We start from the raw sequence: 21,376 nt of genomic DNA on the forward strand, positions 1-21,376 counted from the left end.
ACAGCGAGAGGAGAAGCAGAATCTAAGGGCAGTCGGGATTCAGCCTAAAACAAAGGTTAATAGAGCTTTCCTGTCTGTCCATAACATGCACAGTACAAATGGTCAGCACACATGGGGACTTTTTGGAAAACATCTCCCCAAGCCCTAAAGTTAGCTTCTGAGTTAAAAATCCCAGAGATGACCAGGGGCCAAGGTAGTGGAAAGAGTAAAAGGGCTTTTCACTGATTTAATGAAGGCTCTTTTACAAGAACTAACCATGGCTGACCACACAAAGGATTTGAGCTCTGATGATCTATGTTTATCTATATTTATGCGCTTAAGTGTGTGAAACCTATGTCGTTCTTGTAGACTTTTTCTCTGATTCCAGGCAGATCCTCCATGTTGTTTGAAGTCAGGAGTCATACTTAGGAAAAGAGGACCTGAGACCAGGTGCCCAAATACAACTCAGAGTGGAAGAGAGAATTTCATTAGAACTGTAGCACCAATGGCTGGTCAGAAACCTATGTGCAATTCTGTCCCTGGAGATGCAAATAGGTATACTTTCCCCACCACATTGCTCTTAGAATCTAAGATTCCTTCTTTCTTCCCAGAAAGGCCACCTAGGAGTGGTTCTATTCTTATCTGGAGGTCACAACTATTGGCTTAGGGAAGTACCTTCAGCCAGTATATAGATTTTGCCAAATCAACTGTCTTCAAATTTTTATTTTAAAATTAATTTCCTATGTTAAAAATTTTTTTCCAAAGTCAAAAAATTCCATGTACAACTTTGGTTTCTGGTCAAGTTGGAGAAATAGGAACTAGATTTACTCTCCTGCCTCAAAAAGCTATAAAGGCACACACAAGATATGAAAAATAGTTCTCAATATATTGTGTGCCAAGTGAAGGACAATGATCCCTGAGAAATGGGCAACAAAGTAACTGAGCCCTACCACTGTCACACCTTTCTGCTGGAGAACATATTGATGGGCAGGCAGTCCAGATGGAACCTGGAAATCCCCTAAGGTGAATGGATGGATTTACAAATATGGGGAGGGCTGAGGCACATGAAGCTCACAGCCAGAACCTCAAAGAGGAGAAAACTATACATAGTAAGCATCTCAGAGAACTGCAAAGGGTATCTTCCTTTCTTTTCGAGTACCAATGAGTATGAGGAAACTACTACAGAGCAGATAAGTGAGAGTGGGGAGTGGCGGCACATGTCTATAATCCCAGTGACTCAGGAGGCTCAGGGAGGAAGTCACAAGTTTAATATCATCCTGGGCAACTTTGTGAGATTCTATGTCCAAAAAAAAAAAAAAAAAAAAAAAAAAAAAAAAAGGCGAGAAAAATTTCCAGGTAGCACAAATGCCCCCAATTAGTGTCTGTTCTACTATCAAAATAAAAAAACCTCATAATTCATATAGCATCATCATGTTTCCAGAAGAATTTCATCACAGCAATCGGAAAATTAGCCCTAGATGAAACACTTCTCTGGTTTTCCCTAAATGAGCTTAAGTTCAAATCCCAGAAGAATGAAACTCTCCTAATTGCTTAACTGTGGTTCATAACAAATTTCAAGAGTATTTGCAAGCATACAAAAACTCTCAAACCACAATGTCTGACATGTAATAAAAAATAGAGGTATACAGAAACAGGAAAATGTAATCCAAAATGAGATGAAAAAGCAAGCAATCAAAATAGGCTTAGAGTGACAAAGACAGTAAAAAAAGAAAACATTAAAGCAAAAATGTAAAGTGCCCCTGGGTTCAATTCCCCAGTATTGAGGGGAAAAAAAAAGATGAAACTTGCAGATCAGAAAGCTGTAGAAATATTTAAACAATCAGTTCTACACAGGAAAAGGCTTACATGTAAAAGTAGGTATCAATGTTGATCAATACCATTGGCAAATCAACCAAATGGCCTCTGAAGTCCTTGATTTTTATTATTCAAAGATGGTGCAATCTTGGTATTGTGTCAATACCAATGGTGACTCTCAGGTGCAAATCTCTAATGGTGTGTAGAACTCCAAACTCCAAGGAGTTTAAAGGAAAAAATTTGAACTGCACTCCAGTCCATTTTAAGTGGAACAAAAATGTATGAGTGATCTCAAAAATATTCTGTGATTGCTTCTACAACAGTTTCACTCAAGAAGTTAAATGCTGTCTTCAAAGCAAAAACCTTACCTTCAAGGTTTTAATTTTGGATAATGCCCTGTTCCATTGCCATCGAGAACTTGAAAATTCTTACCCCAAACTAGATGTTCTTATCATGCCTGCTAATGCTATATTTGTTATCTAACCTCTTAATCAGCTTCCAACGTATTCCAACATGAGGGAGCTTTATAGTAAGGCTCTCATCACCTTGGAAACCACCCTGACAGACTAATGGAAGTCAGTTACTATGTGTAGTTATTGTGCTGGCAAAGCCTGAGGTTGGCTCAAGCAAGCCACTATCTCTGGTTGTTGGAAAATATTTGACTAATTGGACACATGATACATTTTGAAGGCTTTGAAAGAATTATGAAAAAGTAGGAAGAACAGTTTCAAACAGAATGCACATTGCAAGGCAAGTAAGTAGAAAAGGCCTCAGTGGCATGAAGACATGGAGACATTTTGACAGGAAAGGCTCTAGAACCCATCGATGAAGACATGGATGAGATGTAGATTGAGGCACTGAAGTCAGTGATGACAGGAAAGTGAAAAAGTAGGCCTGATTCCATGAATCTTCTCACAGCAGTTGAAATAACAGAACAAAATTCTGCCTTGGAAAAATGTTCAATGACATATAAGAATATGACCCTATGCTTGAATGCAGCTTCAAATGTGTGTCTGGACTTCACTTGTGTGGAATGCTTAAAGATTTGAGGTGAAAAGCCAAACCTGGCTGATGCAGTTTCAAGCCAGTTTGGGAGGGAAAATTGGTGATAGTGTTAACAAGAGGTGAGTCAAGCTCTTGAGGTAGCACTACCAGATATTATCATGTCAGCCTCAAAAATGTGATCCTCTTCTGCAGAATGCCTTTCATCAACCTCTTTTCTTGGGGCAAGCCAGTTGAGTGAAGGTCATGAGGTCTAACCACACCAAGTGCTATCCCATCACACATCCTGCAGCTCCACTATAAGTACAATTTATATCTTGAATGGATTTCTTCCTAGGACTGTCTTTATTTGCATGGTTGTATAGACCATATACTCAAAGTACCTTTTCCTATGCATACTAGAGTGAACATGTATATTACACACACATATGTATATAATTGAAAGAGTTAAAGTAGTACACTAGTAATACTGCAGTGTATTATACCAAAATACCATAATTAAAATATTTATTGTAAAGAAATTATAAATTTGTACAAAATATATATTAGATTCAAAGCCAGCCTTAGCAACTTAGCAAGCCCTGTCTTAAGATAAAATAATAAAAAAAAAGGGGCTGGGATGTGGCTCAGTTGTTAAGTGCCCCTGGGTTCAATCTCTGGTACCAAATACATATACACATATATGTATTTTTTAAATTAATATGTAAGCTGTCTTTAAATTAAAAATGAAAACTATTATGAATATATTGGTTGATGAAAATGTTTGGACCAGAGGCTTATAAGAATCTAATCCTATATTTTCCCTAACAACAATGGTTTCATATTCACTAATTCAGTGTATTGCAAATTCACAGGACACAACTACTATGAATAACAAGAATTCACTGCAAACAGAGAAGTGTGCATGTGAGTATTTCATGACTCAAGCCTGTGTTTTTCACAAAATTGTATAATACGTGAAGGTAGAAATAAACAATGCTTTTGATAAGTGTTGGCAAAGTCACCCTTAATGCTCCAACTCTCCTGACAGAGGATGAGGCCTTTTTAATCTCTCATCTCCCTTCCTCATGACAAATTATCAGAGATGGAGAGGAAAACTGGAAAAGAATTGTGTCTGCATTTCTTTTTTGTTCTATTCTTTTCCTCCATCTCTTCTTGTTTCTTTAAAATATCCACATTAGACTCATGGTATAAGGAAGAGGAAATTTGTTGCTGACATTTTACCTAAATGCATCATAATCTCCTTGTGGCTTAGGCTGGGCCAATTTCTAGTATAATTCTTTATATGACGACTAATGTCACAGGTATGACAGTTATGGTATTTCTTTTCAGTAAGAATTCTCAGATATTGAGTAAGAAATTTCTATGGCCAAAAGATTTTCCTCAATAATCACATTCAAAAGGAAATGTATTCCACCAGTATTTGTTCCCCCAAGTTGGCTGAGGTGAATGCATGTGCAAAATACCTCCTATCTATTTTTATCAAGTCCCAAGTTTCCAATTCTGTGAATATTTTAATGAAATTGACACAGGTACATTAAAATGGGTTGGAAACCATAATTTAGCGCTTATATTACACACGCACATACACTATTTACATATATGTATGTGTATGGATATATGTGTATGTATATATATGAATGTAAACATATATTTTTCAAATGCTCAAATAATTCACCTATTATTTTTCTCAAAAGAATAAAACCCTAAAAACAATACTTCAGAGTGACCACAGTGGTTGTTCCTCAGTTTGAGTTACTAGGGGCGTTCCACATCTGGGTTGATGATGTTAAAGATGGGTTAAACTCTGGTATGAATCTTACGATGGTGAGTGAAGGATGAACTGTGGCTAAAGGTCTTTCCACACTCACTGCATTCAAAGGGTTTCTCTCCAGTGTGAGTTCTCATGTGCTGAGTTAAGGCAAAGTTGTCACAAAAGGCCTTCTCACACTCTTTGCACTCAAAGGGTTTTTCTCCAGTGTGGATCCTATTATGCCGAACAAAATTTGCAGGTTGGGTAAAGGCCTTTCCACATTCTCTGCAAACATAGGGTTTTTCTCCAGTGTGAATCCTCATGTGTCGAATGAAGGAAGAGCTATAGTAAAAGGCTTTTGCACATTCTTTACACTCCAACGGTTTTACTCCACTGTGGGTCCTATTATGTCGGATAAAAACAGAGTGGTGTGTAAAGGCCTTTCCACATTCTCTGCAAACATAGGGCTTCTCACCAGTGTGCATCCTCATGTGTTGAATTAAGGAAGAGCTGTCACAAAAGGCCTTCCCACATTCTTTGCACTCAAAGGGCTTCTCTCCAGTATGGGTCCTCTTATGCCTGATAAAAGTGGACCGATGGGTAAAGGCCTTTCCACATTCGGTGCACTCATAGGGCTTCTCGCCAGTGTGAATCCTCATGTGTTGAGTGTAGGATGAGTTGAGACAAAAAGCTTTTCCACATTCTTTACACAAAAAGGGTTTTTCTCCCGTGTGGGTCATATTATGCTGGATAAAAGTGGAGCGGTGAGTAAAGGCCTTTCTACATTCATGACACTCATACAGCTTCTTTCCAGTGTGAATCCTCATGTGTTGAGCGAATGAAGAGCTGTAGTAAAAAGCTTTCCCACATTCTTTGCACAAAAAGGGCTTTTCTTTAGTGTGGGTCATATTGTGCTGCATGAAAGAAGAGCGGTGGGTGAAAGCTTTACCACATTCTTTGCATCCGTAGGGCTTATCTCCAGTGTGAACACGCTGGTGCTCTGTGAGGTGAGACCTGCGTTTGAAGGCCTTCCCACACTCAATACACTTGTATGGTTTTTCCCCAGTATGAAACCTCATATGTCGAATGAAGTCAGCCATATAACGACAGGCTTTCCCACATTCATTGCATTCATAAGGTTTTACTCCAGTATGAATCTGTTGATGTCGAACAAGCGCCCAATTCTTGCTAAATCCTTTCCCACATTCTTCGCATTTATATGAACTGTTCCTTTCGTCAACTCCAGTGTCTTTTCCTGGTCTTTTGGAGTCATGTTCATGGACAGCATCTTGTGGAGTGACTCGCTCCTGTAAAACTCTTAAACATACATTATCATCTGTTTCCAAAGCATCATGTTTATGGCACAACTTTCCAGAGCATGTTTCCTTGTAGGGATCTGCTCCTGGTCTCCAGTTCCTTTCCTGCATTTCTGACAGCCTTTCCTCATCTCTGGTTTGCCCCAATCTGGAATCCTTTGAGAACCTCTGTGCCACTTGTTCTTGGAAAGAGGATTTCTCACAAAAGGTCTGTTGAGAAGCAGCAGGCACTGTGGTGTTGGGTTCTGCTTTTTCACCTGAGGGAAATCCAAGATAAAAAGGTGTCTTAGTGATATACACAAACAAAATCACCACTTTAGTGGAAGAATGAAGATGAAAATAGAGCCTCTGATGCCTTTTGCATTTGTACACCTCTTAAAACTAGGTTTGCAATTTCTTTCTTTTCCAAACCTTGGGCTCTTGACATCTTCTAAGGGAAAAAAAATAAGGAAAAGTAGGTGGAGGGGACAGAGAACATGGAGTGGGGATTCTGCCTCACTCTTCAGAAGGGGGGAGGGTGGGCAGAGAGTAATGACACCGTGTGTGATTAATGTGCTCCAAGAGAAGAAGCCTCATGGCACCACAACAAACAGGGAACATGCCTCTAGCTTGGCCCAGGTGGGAGAAAGGGATTAGTGGAGGCTACCCAGAAAAGGAGCTATGTTAGATTACTTCTAAAGAGGAGTAAGAGTTACCAGATGAGGAACTGGGAGAGAATGCACATAAAGTCACATGATTTACTACAGTATATTGTTATAATTGTTCTGTTTTATTATAACACTATAACTATTATAGAGAAGAACAGAGTATCATCTGTTTAAGTTCTTCTTTTGATCACCTTATAATCCCCAAACTCCAAGTCTGATGAACATTACTAAGAGAAACTTTATACATGTACAATGAGGACACATGTATATGAATTTTCATGGCAGCACTGTGAGAACAAAAAACTAAAGTAAATGCCCCTGAAAATGGATGAATAGATTGTGCTATATTCATGCAATCGACTATAGCAGAAAAAAGTGAAAACTGCTACACACATCATGAATCTTAGTAACATCCTGTTGAATAGACTGAAGATATCATTAGACAATACAAACTATGATACACTTAAGAGCAAAATATATAGACACACACAAAAAGTATGAAACAATCTTCTCAATTTTTTTGAGAATGTTGGTCAGTTTTTAATTGTATTATAAAAATATCTATACATCTTAAATTTATTTTTTTGTTTTTTATTTAATTTTTTTTTTCGGTGCTGGGGATTAAACCCAGGGCCTTGTGCTTGCAAGGCGAGCACTCTACCAACTGAGCTATATCCCCAGCCCTAAAAATTTTTTTCATACATGTATATAGAATAATAATGTCTGGCTCATTCTACTGTCTTTCCCATCCCCACCTGCCCCACCCCTTCCCTCACTCCCCTTTGCATAATCCAAAGTTCCTTCATTCCCCCTACCCCCTTCCCACTATGGATCAGCATCTGCTTATCAGAGAAAACATTTGACCTTTGGATTTTGGGGATTGGCTTATTTCACTTAGCATGCCATTCTCTAGTTCCATCCATTTACCTACAATAATTTCATTCGCCTTTAAGGCTAAGTAATATTCCATTGTGCATAGGTACTACATTTTCTTTATCCATTCATCTGTTGAAGGGCATCTATGTTGGTTCCATAGTTTAGCTATTGTGAACTAAGCTGCTATAAACATTGATGTGGCTGCATCACTGCAGTATACTGATTTTAAGTCCTTTGCATATAAACAGAAGAGTGGGATAGATGGGTCAAATGGTGGTTCCATTCCAAGTTTTCTTAGGAATGTCCATAGTGCTTTTCAAAGGGTTGCACCAATCTGTGGTTCCACTAACAATGTATGAGTGTATATTTTTCTCCACATCCTCGCCAACACTTATTATTGCTTGTATTCTTGATAACTGCCATTCTGACTGGAGTGAGATGAAATCTTAGAGCTGATGTAATTTATTTATTTGTTGACTTTTAATTCTTTTAATGTATGAGCTCAATGCAATGAACATTCCTCTTAGCACTGCCTTCATAGCATCCTATATCCCTGATATGTTTTATCAGTATTCTCATTTACCTCTAAGTATTTTTTAAATTTCCTCCTTGATTTACTCTTTTATCCATTCATAATTCAATAGCATGCTATTTAGTCTCCAGGTGTTGGAGTAGTTTCTATTTTTTATTTTATTGTTGTTTTCTAGTTTCATTCCATTATGATCTAACATAATGTAGGGTAGTATTTCTATTTTTGTATTTGATGAGAGTTGCTTTGTGGCATAACATATGGTCTGTTTTAGAGAAGGATCCATGTGCTGCTGAGAAGAAAGTGTATTCAGTCAATGATGGATGAAATACTCTATATATTTCTGTTAAGTCTAAATCATTGATTGTATTATTTAATTCTATAGTTTTTTGTTTAGTTTTTGTTTGGAAGATCTATATAGTGGTGAGAGAGGTGTGTTAAAGTCACCCAGTATTATTGTGGAATGTTTGATTCTTGGAATTGAGAAGGATTTGTTTGATGTATGTAGACGCTCCATTGTTTGGGTCATATGCATTTATAATTGTTATGTCTTGTGGGTGTATGATTCCCTTAAGCTGTATGAAATGTCCTTCTTTATCCCTTCTAACTTTGGTTTGAAGTCCACTTTGTCTTATATGAGGATGGAAATCCCTGCTTGTTTATGTAATCCATGTGAATGACATGTTTTTTTTTTCCCAACCTTTCACCTTCAGTCTGTGGATGTCTTTTACTAAGAGGTGAGTCTCTTGAAGACAGCATATTTTTGGGTCTTTTTAAAAAAATACAATCTTCAAGTCTATGTCCTTTTTTTTTTCTTTGGGTGCTGGGGATTGAACCCAGGGCCTTGTGCTTACAAGGCAAGCACTCTACCAACTGAGCTATCTCCCCAGCCCCAAGTCTATGTCTTTTGATTAATGAGTTTAGGCCATTAACATTCAGCATTATTATTGAGATATGATTTGTATTCCTGATCATTTTGGTTTATTTTTGGTTTTTAACTTGACTTAGGTTTTCCTTTGATTGATCTTTCCTTTAGTGTAGTTCCTTCCTTTGCTGGTTTTCGTAGTTTTTTTTTTTTTTTTTTTTTCATTTCCTCCTCATGGAATATTTTGCTGAGAATGTTATGTAGTGTAGGCTTTCTACACTACAAAGTTAAATTCTTTTAACTTTTGTTCATCATGGAAGGTTTTTATTTCATCTTCAAATCTGAAGCTAAATTTTGCTGGATATTAAATTCTCTGTGCATTCATTTTCTTTCAGAGCTTGATATATGTTATTCTGGGTTAAGAAATCAGCTGAGATCCAAATTGGTTTTCCCCTATATATAACTTGATTTTTTTCTCTTGCAGCCTTTAAAATTTTATCTTTATTCCCTGTGTTAGTCATTCACATTATAATATGCCTTGTTGTGGGTCTGCTGTAATTTTGTACGTTTGGGATCCTGTAAGCCTCTTGTATTTGATCTTCCATTTCATTCTTTAGATTTAGGAAGTTTTCTGATATTATGTCATTGAAAAGACTGTGCATTTCTTTGATTTGTATCGCCACACCTTCATCTATTCCAATAAATCTTAAATTTGGTGTTTTCATGTTATCCCATATTTCTTGGAAGTTATGTTCATGGTTTCTTATCATCTTCACAATGTGTTCAACTTTATTTTCAAGAGTATATATTTTGTCTTGTCTGAGGTTCTTTCTTCCAAATGGTCTAGTCTGGAGATGATATTTTCCATTGAATTTTTAATTTGGTTTATTGTTTCCTTCATTTCGAGGATTTCTGCTTGATTCCTTTTTATAATCTCTGCCCTGTTTTTGAAGTGATCTTTCACTTCCTTTATTTTCTTTCCAATAACATCCTTTATTTTGAAGATCAATCTATGTATTTTCTAAATGCTTTCTCTGATATTTCTTCTACTGTGTTGTCTATGGATTCTATTGTTGGAACATCTTGGTTTGAGGTGCTTTGTTCCCTTGTTTTCTCATGTTGTTTGTGTGTTTTCTCATCTAGCAGTATGGAGATGAGGCAGTATAGATTCTACCCTGCAGTCTTATAATGTCCCTGAAGGCTTCCAGTACCTTACCTTTAATGGGGAGACCAATATTAACAGCACTCAATGCAAATGATATGCCATCTTAAACCAAATGGTTTCTATTCAGGCACTTACAGGTTTGTCACAATAGACAGAAATGAGGTGTTCAATTATAGTCTACAATATAAACATTAAGTTTGCTAAAAGTGTTTACCATTTCAAATGATGGACAGTTAGAGAAAAGAAGTAGTATAAGATGTGATGTTTATGAGGGAGAAGGAGAGAAGACAGAGTTAAAAATTTATAGTAAGAGTGAGGGAGGAATTAATAGCAGTTGGCTGTTAGTATGAGAGAAGTGAGAAAAGGAATCCAGGGAGACAGGTAGTTGAGAGAAAAAAAAATGTACATTTAAAAAAAAAATAAAAATATAAGAATACACAACAAAACTGTCATATACTATTCAGACATCCCATTCCTCAATAAAAATGCATGAAAAACATTTGGATTCAAAGATGGTAGAGGTGTGACAGAGAGTGCAAAAAAAGAAAAGAAAGGAGGAAGGTCTCAACAGAAAATTGAATGATTGCTTCCATTGGCTTTCAAAAATTTTCTCAGCTTCCCTTCTCCACCTGTAGGTGGGGTTGTCTTAAGTTTGATGTTAGCTCTAACCAGTGCTGGACTGACTGGGTGTGTGAGCTGATAGCAAGATGCCCTCACACCCTTTGACAGTCTTCCCACCCATTGTAGCTGGCCCCTTCCATTCCTGCACATGTCAGGACTCACTGAGCTGGAGAGAGCCCAGTTTTCTCCAGTTTCTTCAACCTCTGCTCTGCCCAGGGAACTGCCCCTAGACTCAGCTTTCCACAGGCTTGCCAGACTCAGGCTGATTCACACAAACCCAGCTGCAATCTGATGAACCTGGGCTTCAGTTTCCCCAGGCCCTGTCTTGCTGCAGTCCCAAGATCTCAGTGCCCTTTCAACTTGCAGAGAGACCACCAGGGATGTGCGCATACAAAGGAGGGACCCTGCAAAGAGGTAGCTAGATGGCAGCCACTACTATACCGACCAGAAAGACTCAGGAGCAACCAGACCTGCAGGTACACCAATATATCTCCAGGCCCTGGCCTGAGTTCCCAGGTGGACATGCCCTGAGATGGCTGCAGTCATGGTGGCAAACCTGCAGGCCCTGACTGTTGTCCCAAGATGGAGGCAGCTGAATGTAACCAAACCTGCGGTACTGTGACAATGGACTTCTGGGTAACAGCAGGCAGCAGGTGATCTGGTGGTGGTGTGGGGATGGCCTGAAGACTAACAGTGGATGATTGGCAAGTGGACGTCAGGTGGTGGGCAATGGGTAGGCGAAAGGCTGATGATGGGCAGGCAAGAGGCAGGCAAATGGGAAAATGGCAGATGAAAGGTGGCCGTCAGTGAGTGATCCAAACTCAAAAGGCAGGCCATATGCTAGCCGACAGTGGGTGATTGTGGCAGACGAATGGGCAACAAGGACTGCCTTGAATAGAAACAGTATTTCCTCTGCTTTAATCCCCAGTTACAGAGCAACAAGGAATGCAGTCTCTTTCTAGTCTGCCATCTTGGATCTCCTAAATTTATTTTTTTATTGTGGAACATATGTAACTTGAAATTCACTGTTTTAATTAAGATAAATAATCTGAAAAAGTAATGGGTAAACAAATTAGATAATGTAGACAAATCCCTGAGATGACTCAAATTACTAAAACTGATACAAAAAACAACAAAATATCTGAATAGCCTATATTTATCCAAAACAATGTATTTTCCCATAGAACAAGCATGGGAATAACAAATCCACAATAAAGTGGCATCTAAGCAAGGAAAGAAGTGCAGGACTGGGAAAGGAAGAAGCATATAAACAGAGGTAGGAAGTAGGTAACCTTCTTGTACTTGAGTAAAGGGTTCTTATTTGTTTATTACAATCTTTAAAAAAGGGAATAAATAAATACCTTAACAAAATAAAATAAACGATATTAAGTAGAAAGCTAGGATATGAATTGACCAATGATGATGGTGTGTCATAAATCATGATTTCATAAGTTTTCTAAATCTGCACATCTTAAGACAATTATAAAAGTCAGAAGGTCTACAGAGTATTAGAGCTAACTTTGTGAACTCTGAGTTCCCCAGTTTGAATTTACAGCAATACCCCACACAAGCTCTATCACCTTTAGTGACCCACTTGAATTCCTAAAGTTTCAATGAAAGGGCTGTTGTGAGGATGAAGTGAAATAGCATATATACAGTACTTAGCAAGGCACAGGCACTGGGACAGCATCAGTGTAGATTCACCATCATGTCTGTGTTGAGGGGCCGACCACACTCGGGTTAAAGTTGATGGTAAATGTGAATAAGTATGCCTAGAGAAAGTGTATAGAATAAAAAGAAAGGGCTGTGAATCCAGCGTTGAAGAATGGATGAGAGTCAGAAAACAACAGTGGAGGTCAAGTTAGAAAAGGGAAAGAAGAAACAAAAACAGAATGCACGGGGCTGGGACTGTAGCTCAGTGGCAGAGCACTTGCCTAGCACATGAGACGCATTGGGTTCGATCCTTGGCATCATATAAAAATATAAAAACAAAATAAAGGCATGCTGTCCATCTACAGCTCCAAAAAGAAATGCATGATGTTCATCTACAACTCCAAAAAGAAATTAAAAAAAAAGAGAACAGAATGCTACAAAGCTCTAGCATGATAATGTAGGGAAAGTTTCTAGGGGAACTGAGAAGCAGTACAGCATCATTAGAGTATGAAGCCAGAACAATTCAGCCTCTACCAAGCTAGGTGTTCCTGGAAAATTACCTTTTTGTTAGGAACTGAATGTTTGTATTCTTCCAAAATTCCTGTGTTGAAATCCTAGCTCCCAATGTGATTGCATCTGGAGATAGGGCATTTATGGAAGTAACTAAGGTTATGTGAGGTCATAAGGATAGGGCCCTGATCCATTAGGATTAGTGTTCCTATAAGAAGAGATTGTAGAGAGATTGCACTGTCTCTCTGCATGCATGTACCAGGGAAAGACCTTATGAAAACACAACAAGAAGGCAGCCATCTGCAAACCAGGAAGACAGCCCTTTGCATAATCCAACCATGCTGGCATCCTGACCTTGAATTTGCAGTCTCCAGGGAGAAAAAAAAATTCTATTGGCTATAGTTTTTTGTTACAGCAGTTGAAGCAGACTAACATATTTCTAAGACTCAATCTCCTCATCTGAAAAACTGGAAAATTCTCAGTTCCTGCTTTACAAGTTGTTATGAGTATCACGTGAGAAAAAAACATTCATTTGTATGTCGAGTAAACGTCCAGTAAATTGCAGACCACTACCTATTATCATTATTATAGTTGTTATATTTGGCAACAGTGACCTGAATAAGAACATGTTCTATGCTGTGGTGCTGAGAAACACCACTACTGGGTCTTAGAGTAAAGAGGAAGACACCAACTGCTCAGGTGTATGTGGTGCAATGAAGACTCACAAAGGGCTTGTAGAAATGTGAAATGGTTCAGTTACTCTAAAACTGATGGTTTCAATTACACTAATCATATGGTGACGCATAACTCAGTCCACTCATATTTACATCCCAAATAAAACTGTAGGCTTATATACAATAAAGCTATGATCAAGAATATTGATAGTATTCTTCATAATTTTTCAAAAATAGAGACTGAGTCAAATATCCTTCAATAGGAAAATGGATAGATGTAGTCTATTCATTCAATAAGATATTGTGAGTAATGAACTAACTCCAACTATATGCAACCATATGAATGAGTCTGAGTTGTAAAAGATTTTGAAAGAACAGAGCAAGAGAGTATGTGCTGAGGGTTCTATCTATGTGTCTTTTCAAAACTAAAACATGGTGATAGAGTCTAAATGTTAGTTATTTTGCAAAAGGGACTATTGACAAAGAGGAAGCACAAAAAGCCTGTGAATTGCTGAAAATAGTCTATTTCTTGATCTGTGTGGTAGTTTCTCTAATTTATACATATGTAAAGTTTCAGATATGAACCTTTAAGATTTGTGCATTCACTATATATAAATTATACCTCAGTACAAAAATAAAAGGGAAAAAATAATAAAGGCTAGATCTTGTATAGATGTCTCTTCTAAGAATGAGAAAACTTCAAAAAGCTTGGTTGTTCAGATGAAGTAGAATTAATAATATTTAGATGTTATTGGAAAACCAAGAGCATTTTAAATTTGTTTTGCTTCTCCTAAGTGTCAAAAACTTCATTTTTTTTTTTTTTTTAGGTTGAATAGAGAGGAGGATAGAAGGATAGTAAATAAGAGAAGCCCGTTCCCTGCCGCAGCTCTCAAGATTGTGTAGGGCTTCCCCGATGCCCACCTCATGGTGTTCACACCTATTACACCCTTTTATGATCCCCTCCATTTGAAGATTGGCAGGACTTTGCTTCTACAGAATAGACTGTGCAAAGGTGAAGGAATGTATGTGATAAAATACATCTGATTTTACAAGATTGCAGCATCAGTCCTGCTGGAGTCTCATAGTTGCTTGATTTGAAGAAGTGAGCTGATGTTGGTGAGCCACCTACAACTGTGGCCTTGCCGAGGACCCAGCTAAGTGTGCCTGGACTCCTAAACCACAGATGAGAGATAAAAACTAGTGATACTAAGGCTGCAACGTACTATTATGTGCAGATAATAGTCTGGTGTACCATTACACAGCAATAGATTAGAGAAGGCAGGAGAGGTGTGATCTGGCCTCTGTGGGGGAATGAACCATGCTGGGGTTGAGACTGCCTCCACAAGGTGAGAGGGAAGCTGCAGGGTCAACTCAGTGAGGATGAAGGAGCAAGAAAGACAAGCACGTGGGCTTTGTTTTCATCTTGAAGTAGGTCATAATGCTGAGACATCAACGTCTAGGAAGGTGGTGACGTGTGCAACAGTATGTGAGTGGATGGGGAAGCAAAAATAACACACTGAGCTGAGGTACACAGCAGATGTATGAAAACCAGTTTGGGATCTGTTAGCATCATGCAGGTTAAGTGGCAAAAATAGCTTAGCCTAGAGTGCCACCACTGGAGCTGATGGGATGGGTGAAGGCGATGGATTAGGAGCTATGTACGCTATAAAATGGTCATGATTCAGGGATGGCCGAATGTTGGGTTTGGTGGAGGTTGAGGTGTTTATAGGTTTCCTATGTTTGTTTTTGATCTTATCCACTGATTAAAACTCCAAAAAGCTTGGCTGTTCACTAACTGAAAATGAGAAGGGAGAAATGGACAACATCATGAGGTTCTTTTTAAGCATGATGAATGTAGGTGCCTTTGAGACATTCAAGTGAAGATGTGGAATGGGGGAGAGGGCTGAAGCTGGCCGAGCAGCCTGAAAGAACACTAGAGGGGAGAGACCATGAATCTGCAGTGGTGGCAATCCACACACCTGAAAGTTCCAGCTGCTCTTAGACTGGCAAGGGCAAACACGTCACCCTGAGGTTTTAACAAGACAGCAGGGAAAGAGGACAACAGGACTAGGAGATGCTTCTGAGCATCTGATTGACAAATGAAAGGACAGGCACATACATGGATGGATAGGTCAAGAAATGATTGGCTGGAGAAGGGAAAACAGGAGGGATGCAGAGTACAGCTGGAGCTAGTCAAATGCAGAAAAAGATGAACCATTTTATGAATATGGAAGGAAGATCGAGATGTCACTATTCACTATAACTAATCAAGCATAAATATTAATATAACAGGGAATTTTTGTTGAGTCACTCTGGGTCAGGCTGTGTGTTAAATCATTTCCTGTTATATAGTTCCATTCTCAAACAAGCCAAGGATGCAGAAACTATTATCACTAGCTTTTCCAAATGCAGACCAAGTTTAGCAGGCCAAGTATACTCCTGGGCTCTTTTCCCTGGGCACACAGCTAAACTGCATTTCCCAGCCTGAATGAACATGGAGCCTAGTACTCAGTTGTCATTAATGAGATGTAAACGAAGTGACATATATATGCTAGTGAATATGAGTGCTACCCTTCTCACCTATTTCTCTTGGCCAGGGAAAATTGAAAGACACACGTTGACAACAGAATACAACTAGATCCCTAAATAAATATGTGGTACAAGCTCTCCTGCTGATCCACAATAGACGATGAAAGAATGGCATGAGTGAGAAAAAAAAAATCTGTTGAGCCACCAGTATTTTGGAGTTTATCTTTAGGAGTAGGTAGAATTAACTCAGGCACAGTGAGGTCATGCATCTTCCACAGGATCAAGAGCCCAGTAATTTAGAGCCCAGAGTCTATCTCCTACCTAAGTGTATGTGAAGTTGGTGGGACAGTTCCAAGTGCTCCTTGACCACCCACCCCAGCAAGGCCACAAAAAGAAGCTGTTCATCGATTTCAGATACAGTGATCCTTTGGTTGCCATGATACCCAGAGTGCCAGACTCTTAATCACCTACCTACACAGGTGCTTTGGGAGAGGCCTCTCTTCTCTGTGCATAGTCCCTTCCCATGATCCAATAGGTAAATCAGCTCTGGTTTGGAAACAGGATGCCCTGGTATGAGAAATAAATAGAGCATGGGTATACAGGTAAAGATGAAAGGAAAAGTTTCAAGTTTATAGGAGTATATACCTTTAACATGCCTAAGGACAGAGCACTAGTAGTTTTTAAAGCTTCCCAGGTCATTCTGGTGCCCAGGGATGATTGGAAACACGGGGCCAAATCAACTGATGAATGGCATCTACTATAGTCAATTGTCTGAGGCAGGAAGGTGACCTAAGCCAGCTGCCCATTCTGAAGAAGAAGCTCTTAATTCACATTTGGAGGGGAGAACCCCCGTGGCAGCCTCCTGCTTTACTTGCTTTGGCATCGTCCTGTGGCCCCTAGAAAGGTGCTGGCCTGATGACCTAACCAGGAGAGGAAACAGATGGACAGAGGGCCAGGAACCAGCACCACCTCGGGTTTCTCGTTTGATGAGGTGGTTTTTTTCTTCAGGATGAAACCAGTGTGAGGTGGTCTTCTGTCATACTCAGTCACACACACTTAGCCAAATGTGAAGGCTAAAAGAACACTCTGGAGAGAAGTCAAAGACTGAGGCAAAAGAACACAGAAATATCAACTGGAAAACCTTGGACAGCAGGTCAGAATACATCAGTTGTCACTTAGCCAAGGTTCACTGATGTCTGCTGTTTGCCTGGCACTGAGCTCAGTGATGGTGCAGTGGGAATCAGCCCTTTATGTCTATTAAGGAATCGAGCCCCCTCGCCCCTCAGGGACTCTGCTCAGGTTGTTCCCTCCACCTAGAATGCTGTTCTCCACACCTTCTTTCAATGACTAATCACAACTGTCATAAAATCACAAGAATGTTATTTTATCCTTGTTATTTAACAGGATAACAGTCCTGAGGATGGCAAGACTGGTAGAAGCCTGGCAGAGTTAACCATTTGAACATCTGGGAAAATGGAGACCTTGGGTCTTATTCAGTTCTACTCAGACCAATTTCTGTGTAAAGTGGCCATTATCAAAAGTTTAGATGGGAGAACACTTTGGATTTATTCATTTGTTACACACAACGACCACATGTGTAGAACTTGCTACATTCCCATTTCTCTTCTGAGCACTTTGCTTACTTGCTTTTAGATATTGGTTAAAAGTTACCATAAAAATTATAAAATTAAAATAATGGTATTAAGTCCCAGCAAGCTCATGCTGCCTGCTCAAGGTTGGGAGTTTGAGACTACTTCTTTTTGCTGAGGGAGAAAGTAGGCAATAACCATGGGAATGCAAGAAAGGACCGCTTTCTCAGATGCCCATCAATGCCATTTGATAACCTGTCCATACATCCTCTAAAATCATCTCCTAGACAAGCAGAGAAGCAAGGCGCACACCTTAGGAAATAAGGGTCAGCTGTTTGTACTAGGGATCAAAGAAACCCTTTTTTCTTTTTTTGGCCTGGGGACTGAAACCATGAGTACTTTACTACACAACTAAATTCCTGATTCTTTTTTATTTTGAAACAGGGTCTCACTAAGTTGCAGAGGTTGGGCTCAAACTTGTGATTCTCATGCCTCATTCTTCTGAGTTGCTGGGATTACAAGTGTGTACCACTGTGCCTGGCCCCAAAGAAGCCTTTCGGCTGAGACCGTTGCTTAGAAAGATACCAGTAGCACTGAAGACAAACACCTTCTCATTGCCTGTCTGAATAAGACAGTAAGAACCACCCTTTCTCTGTTAATCCCACCAGCCAGACTGGGGCACTTGATTCAACTATGCTGGGCCAATCACCTTGCTTCATGTGAGATTATGGAATAAGGATGTCAGACTGCATTCAGCTTGTACTAGACACTGAAAGCATTGAGAAGGACATGTCTCCTACACAGCAATCCCTAATGGAGATGCACAGACATCAAGCAAGAGGAAATCAGACCATAAAATGTGAGGCTGCAGGGAGGAGGGAAGTGGGCTCCTGAGGCCTTCTCACCCAGTCATGCCTAGAGAGAGAGGGAGTGGACTGAAAGAGGCTTCCGGTTCCCACCTGAAGATAATGAAGGCTTACCCAGTGAGACCAGGAGCCCACAAGTCTCCAGCATCACCTCCTGGTAGAGTGTCCTCTGGGCCAGGTTCAGATGCTTCCATTCCTCCCCAGTGAAGGTCACAACTACATCTTCTAATGATACCAATGCCTGGAAAGCCAAACAGAGGTGGTGGGATGGTTGTGTAGTTAACAAATGAGATTAAAACCTATTGTTCATTACTGTCAAGAATCTAGAGAGACCCACTGAGCATATCCAGAGAACCTAGCTTGGTACTGGGCCGAGGATGAGGTTGATGGTGCCTTTGACAAAATACAAAGGTGTGGGAGAGAAAAGCTTCCTATATAAGAAGTCACAGACAATGATAATCCCATGTGGACTGTGAGGAGCAGATAATAAGTGCACTGGGACATTGGAAGAGTGAGGAAAAACAATAATTCAAACAGTGTTTACGGTAGCAGCATCTGAGTCCTGTTTGCCTGCCCTTGAGGACTGGGCATGCTGGTTACAGAAACTAAGACTCCAGGTCCCCTGGGGTTTAAATCCAGGCTTTTGAACCAATAATTGCCAGATGTGTGACCTTGGGGAAGTCTCTTAATTTCTCTGAACTTCAATTTCCACATGAATACAACAATAGTTCCTACTTCACTAGACTGTTGTGGGAATAAAAAAGAAAATGTTCATAAAGCAAACATGGCAGAGTCTGTCACATGTCACAGGGATAGATTTGTGTGTTTGCAAATTTTATGATCATCCTATAGCCCATAAGATAAATGCCATCATCCTCTCCATGTCACAATCAGCAAATGGAGGCTGAGTCAAGTCACTCAGAACTGTACATGTAATAAAAAGAGACAGGACTTGAACCCAGATCCTTCTGGTCCAGTGTCAAAGAGTATAATCCTCTCCTCAATTACCAAAGTGAATCCACAGTATCAAGGACAAGAAACATTTCCAACAAAATTTACATTTAAAAGCATTTCAGCCACTCCTGAAAATATATCTATAGATATGGAAGAGCAGAGCCCTTGTCATGTGCCTCACAGAAGAGACACCTGAGCAGGTGCCAACTGCCTGGGGCTTGGCAGGGCTCAAACAAGCTCTCTCTGCCCTCAAGCTATAGCTGGGACTTGCAGGCTCCCTGAAAGATTCCATAGGAATCACCAGTCTATTTTTTGTCTCTCTCAGCCACTGAGAGCACACTTCCCTATGGTGTTGCTCCTGAAGTACCAGGTAACACAAGTGACTAAAAATACTGCAGGTTATGTATCTCAGAACAGGGGCAGCAGCCTTTAGAGCGAGGTCTACCTTGGTTGAGGTTGGAATGATGGGATGTGGATCCAGCGGTCACACAATCTCACCTTTCTGAGACACATTCCATAGCTTATGAGAGCTCTTGACAATCCCCAGGCCCTTTCAAGCCTCCTTGAACAAAACCTGCTTTTGTCATTGTAGCTCTCTTTGCCTGGAAATTTCCCAAAGTCCCCTTTGTTCCCATGGCCACTTGTCAGAGAAAGGCCTGTACTTTTTCTCCTTGCAACGTTTACTTTAGGTGTCACCACAATTTCCAAACCACTGTGGGTGAAGTATTTGTTAAAAATTTTTCCTACTTGTTTCTTAGCACCCTGGGAAAACTCAATGCAGCAAACCTCGAAGGGGCAGTCTCGCAGAGATCTGGTGACAACGTGACAGAGGAAAGGGCAACCAAAGAGACAAAACACTCCCATACACTGTCATGAATCAATACTGTAATGGATTTGCTTTGCCAATACAGATAAATGTGTTAAACAGGAAAACGGATTTACTGAGTCAAGTGGAAAGCAAAATTCACTTGTAACAAATACATGGTATCTGCAAAGATAAATCAAATGATCTTGTCTTATAGCCTGTTGGGGTACTTTCTACTCCTGTCAAAGAGCAGCAATTCCAAAAACGCAGCTCCCAACTCACCACTGTCCTTGAGATTCTCATCCTGTCTCCCAGCTTTCAGTTAGACAGAAGCCTTAGGCGGGGAGGCCAGGGGGCCTCTAAGATAACAGCAGGATCTGAGAAGTTCTTTCCCAGAAATGGCAGTAATGCTTTCTGGGTTGTACCGAGCAATGAAGGGCACGAATCACGAGCTTATCGTCTCCAGTTCCCTCAAAAAACAGAATTAATATTCAGACCCGAGGGAACAGAGGCCAAGGGCAGCGAGGTGACAAGCACAAGGTTAGCGCCAGAAATGGGGAACTCTCCTTACAAACCCCACCTTGATTGAGAATCCTGGGTTGGGAGTGCTTGGTACCCCTGCCCCTTGATGCCCCTCTCCTCCCCCAGGATCTCCAGATCCAAGAACATCAAAACGGAGGGGCTGGCGTTCCAGGATCACCTCCTTCACCGCGGGCCGCGGACCGAGCGCTGCGATCCCGGAGCGCGTGGGCCTGAGGAACCCTCCACTCACCCGCGCGGGCGCAGCCATGGGACCCAGCGGGTGGAGCGAGGCCGTGGGTGGAGGCTACAGAGCTGGTCCTGCGGCCTCCGATGATCCCTCTCTCCAGACCGAGGCAGCCCAGAACCTCCGTCTCTGCGATGTGGAAGGAGCACAAAGCTCCGCGAGCCGCCTCCGGGTGCTGTGGAGACCGGTGATGGCCAGGTCCTGGAAAGCGCTCAGCGGGAACCCTACTGAGGGGCGGGCAGGGGCGGGCAGCTGTTCGCTCAGAAGGTGGAAGTGGGTCTTATTCTCCTCACGGTCCTTCTCCGTTTGGTGTTGAAAGCGGCTTCTTCCCAGCGCGGGTAAGGACAGATCACTCACAACCCAACGACATCCCAAGACAGGACGCCAGCAGCCCCGCCCACGCGGCCCCAGGAAACGCCCCCTTCGTGTTTCCCTCTTCGCGTTACGTCATTGGCTCAGCGC

At 40.6% G+C, this 21,376-nt stretch overlaps 2 protein-coding genes across 2 annotated transcripts in view; both read right to left on the bottom strand.

The window, feature by feature from the left end:
* Positions 1–1,332: 1,332 nt before the first annotated feature.
* Positions 1,333–21,295, bottom strand: ZNF599 (zinc finger protein 599). The gene is made up of 4 exons (XM_079118556.1): positions 20,921–21,295; positions 18,504–18,630; positions 16,406–16,501; positions 1,333–6,122 (listed from the first exon to the last, which is right to left on the bottom strand). Exons 1-4 carry the CDS (start codon positions 20,936–20,938, stop codon positions 4,597–4,599), a joined length of 1,767 nt encoding a protein of 588 aa, XP_078974682.1. The 5' UTR covers positions 20,939–21,295; the 3' UTR covers positions 1,333–4,596.
* Positions 20,975–21,376, bottom strand: part of LOC306647672 (zinc finger protein 560-like) — a gene marked incomplete at its 3' end in the record, with an annotated part of 71,478 nt that continues 71,076 nt past the window's right edge. The window contains exon 9 of the mRNA XM_079117189.1: positions 20,975–21,138. Coding sequence (XP_078973315.1) covers positions 20,975–21,138 — 164 coding nt within the window. The remainder of the gene's footprint in view (positions 21,139–21,376) is intronic.

The sequence above is a fragment of the Sciurus vulgaris genome (assembly GCF_902686455.1).
Source record: "Sciurus vulgaris genome assembly, chromosome: 17".
NCBI lineage: Eukaryota > Metazoa > Chordata > Mammalia > Rodentia > Sciuridae > Sciurus > Sciurus vulgaris.

Bases quoted from the DNA above. Each gene is read 5' to 3' on its own strand.
- ZNF599 (XM_079118556.1), bottom strand. The intron at 16,502-18,503 runs GTAAGCCTTCAT...TTCTCATACCAG, and splicing joins TGGGCTCCTGGTCTCACTGG to GGCATCCTGTTTCCAAACCA. The intron at 6,123-16,405 runs GTAGGTGATTAA...GATTTCCCTCAG, and splicing joins CTCCCAAAGCACCTGTGTAG to GTGAAAAAGCAGAACCCAAC.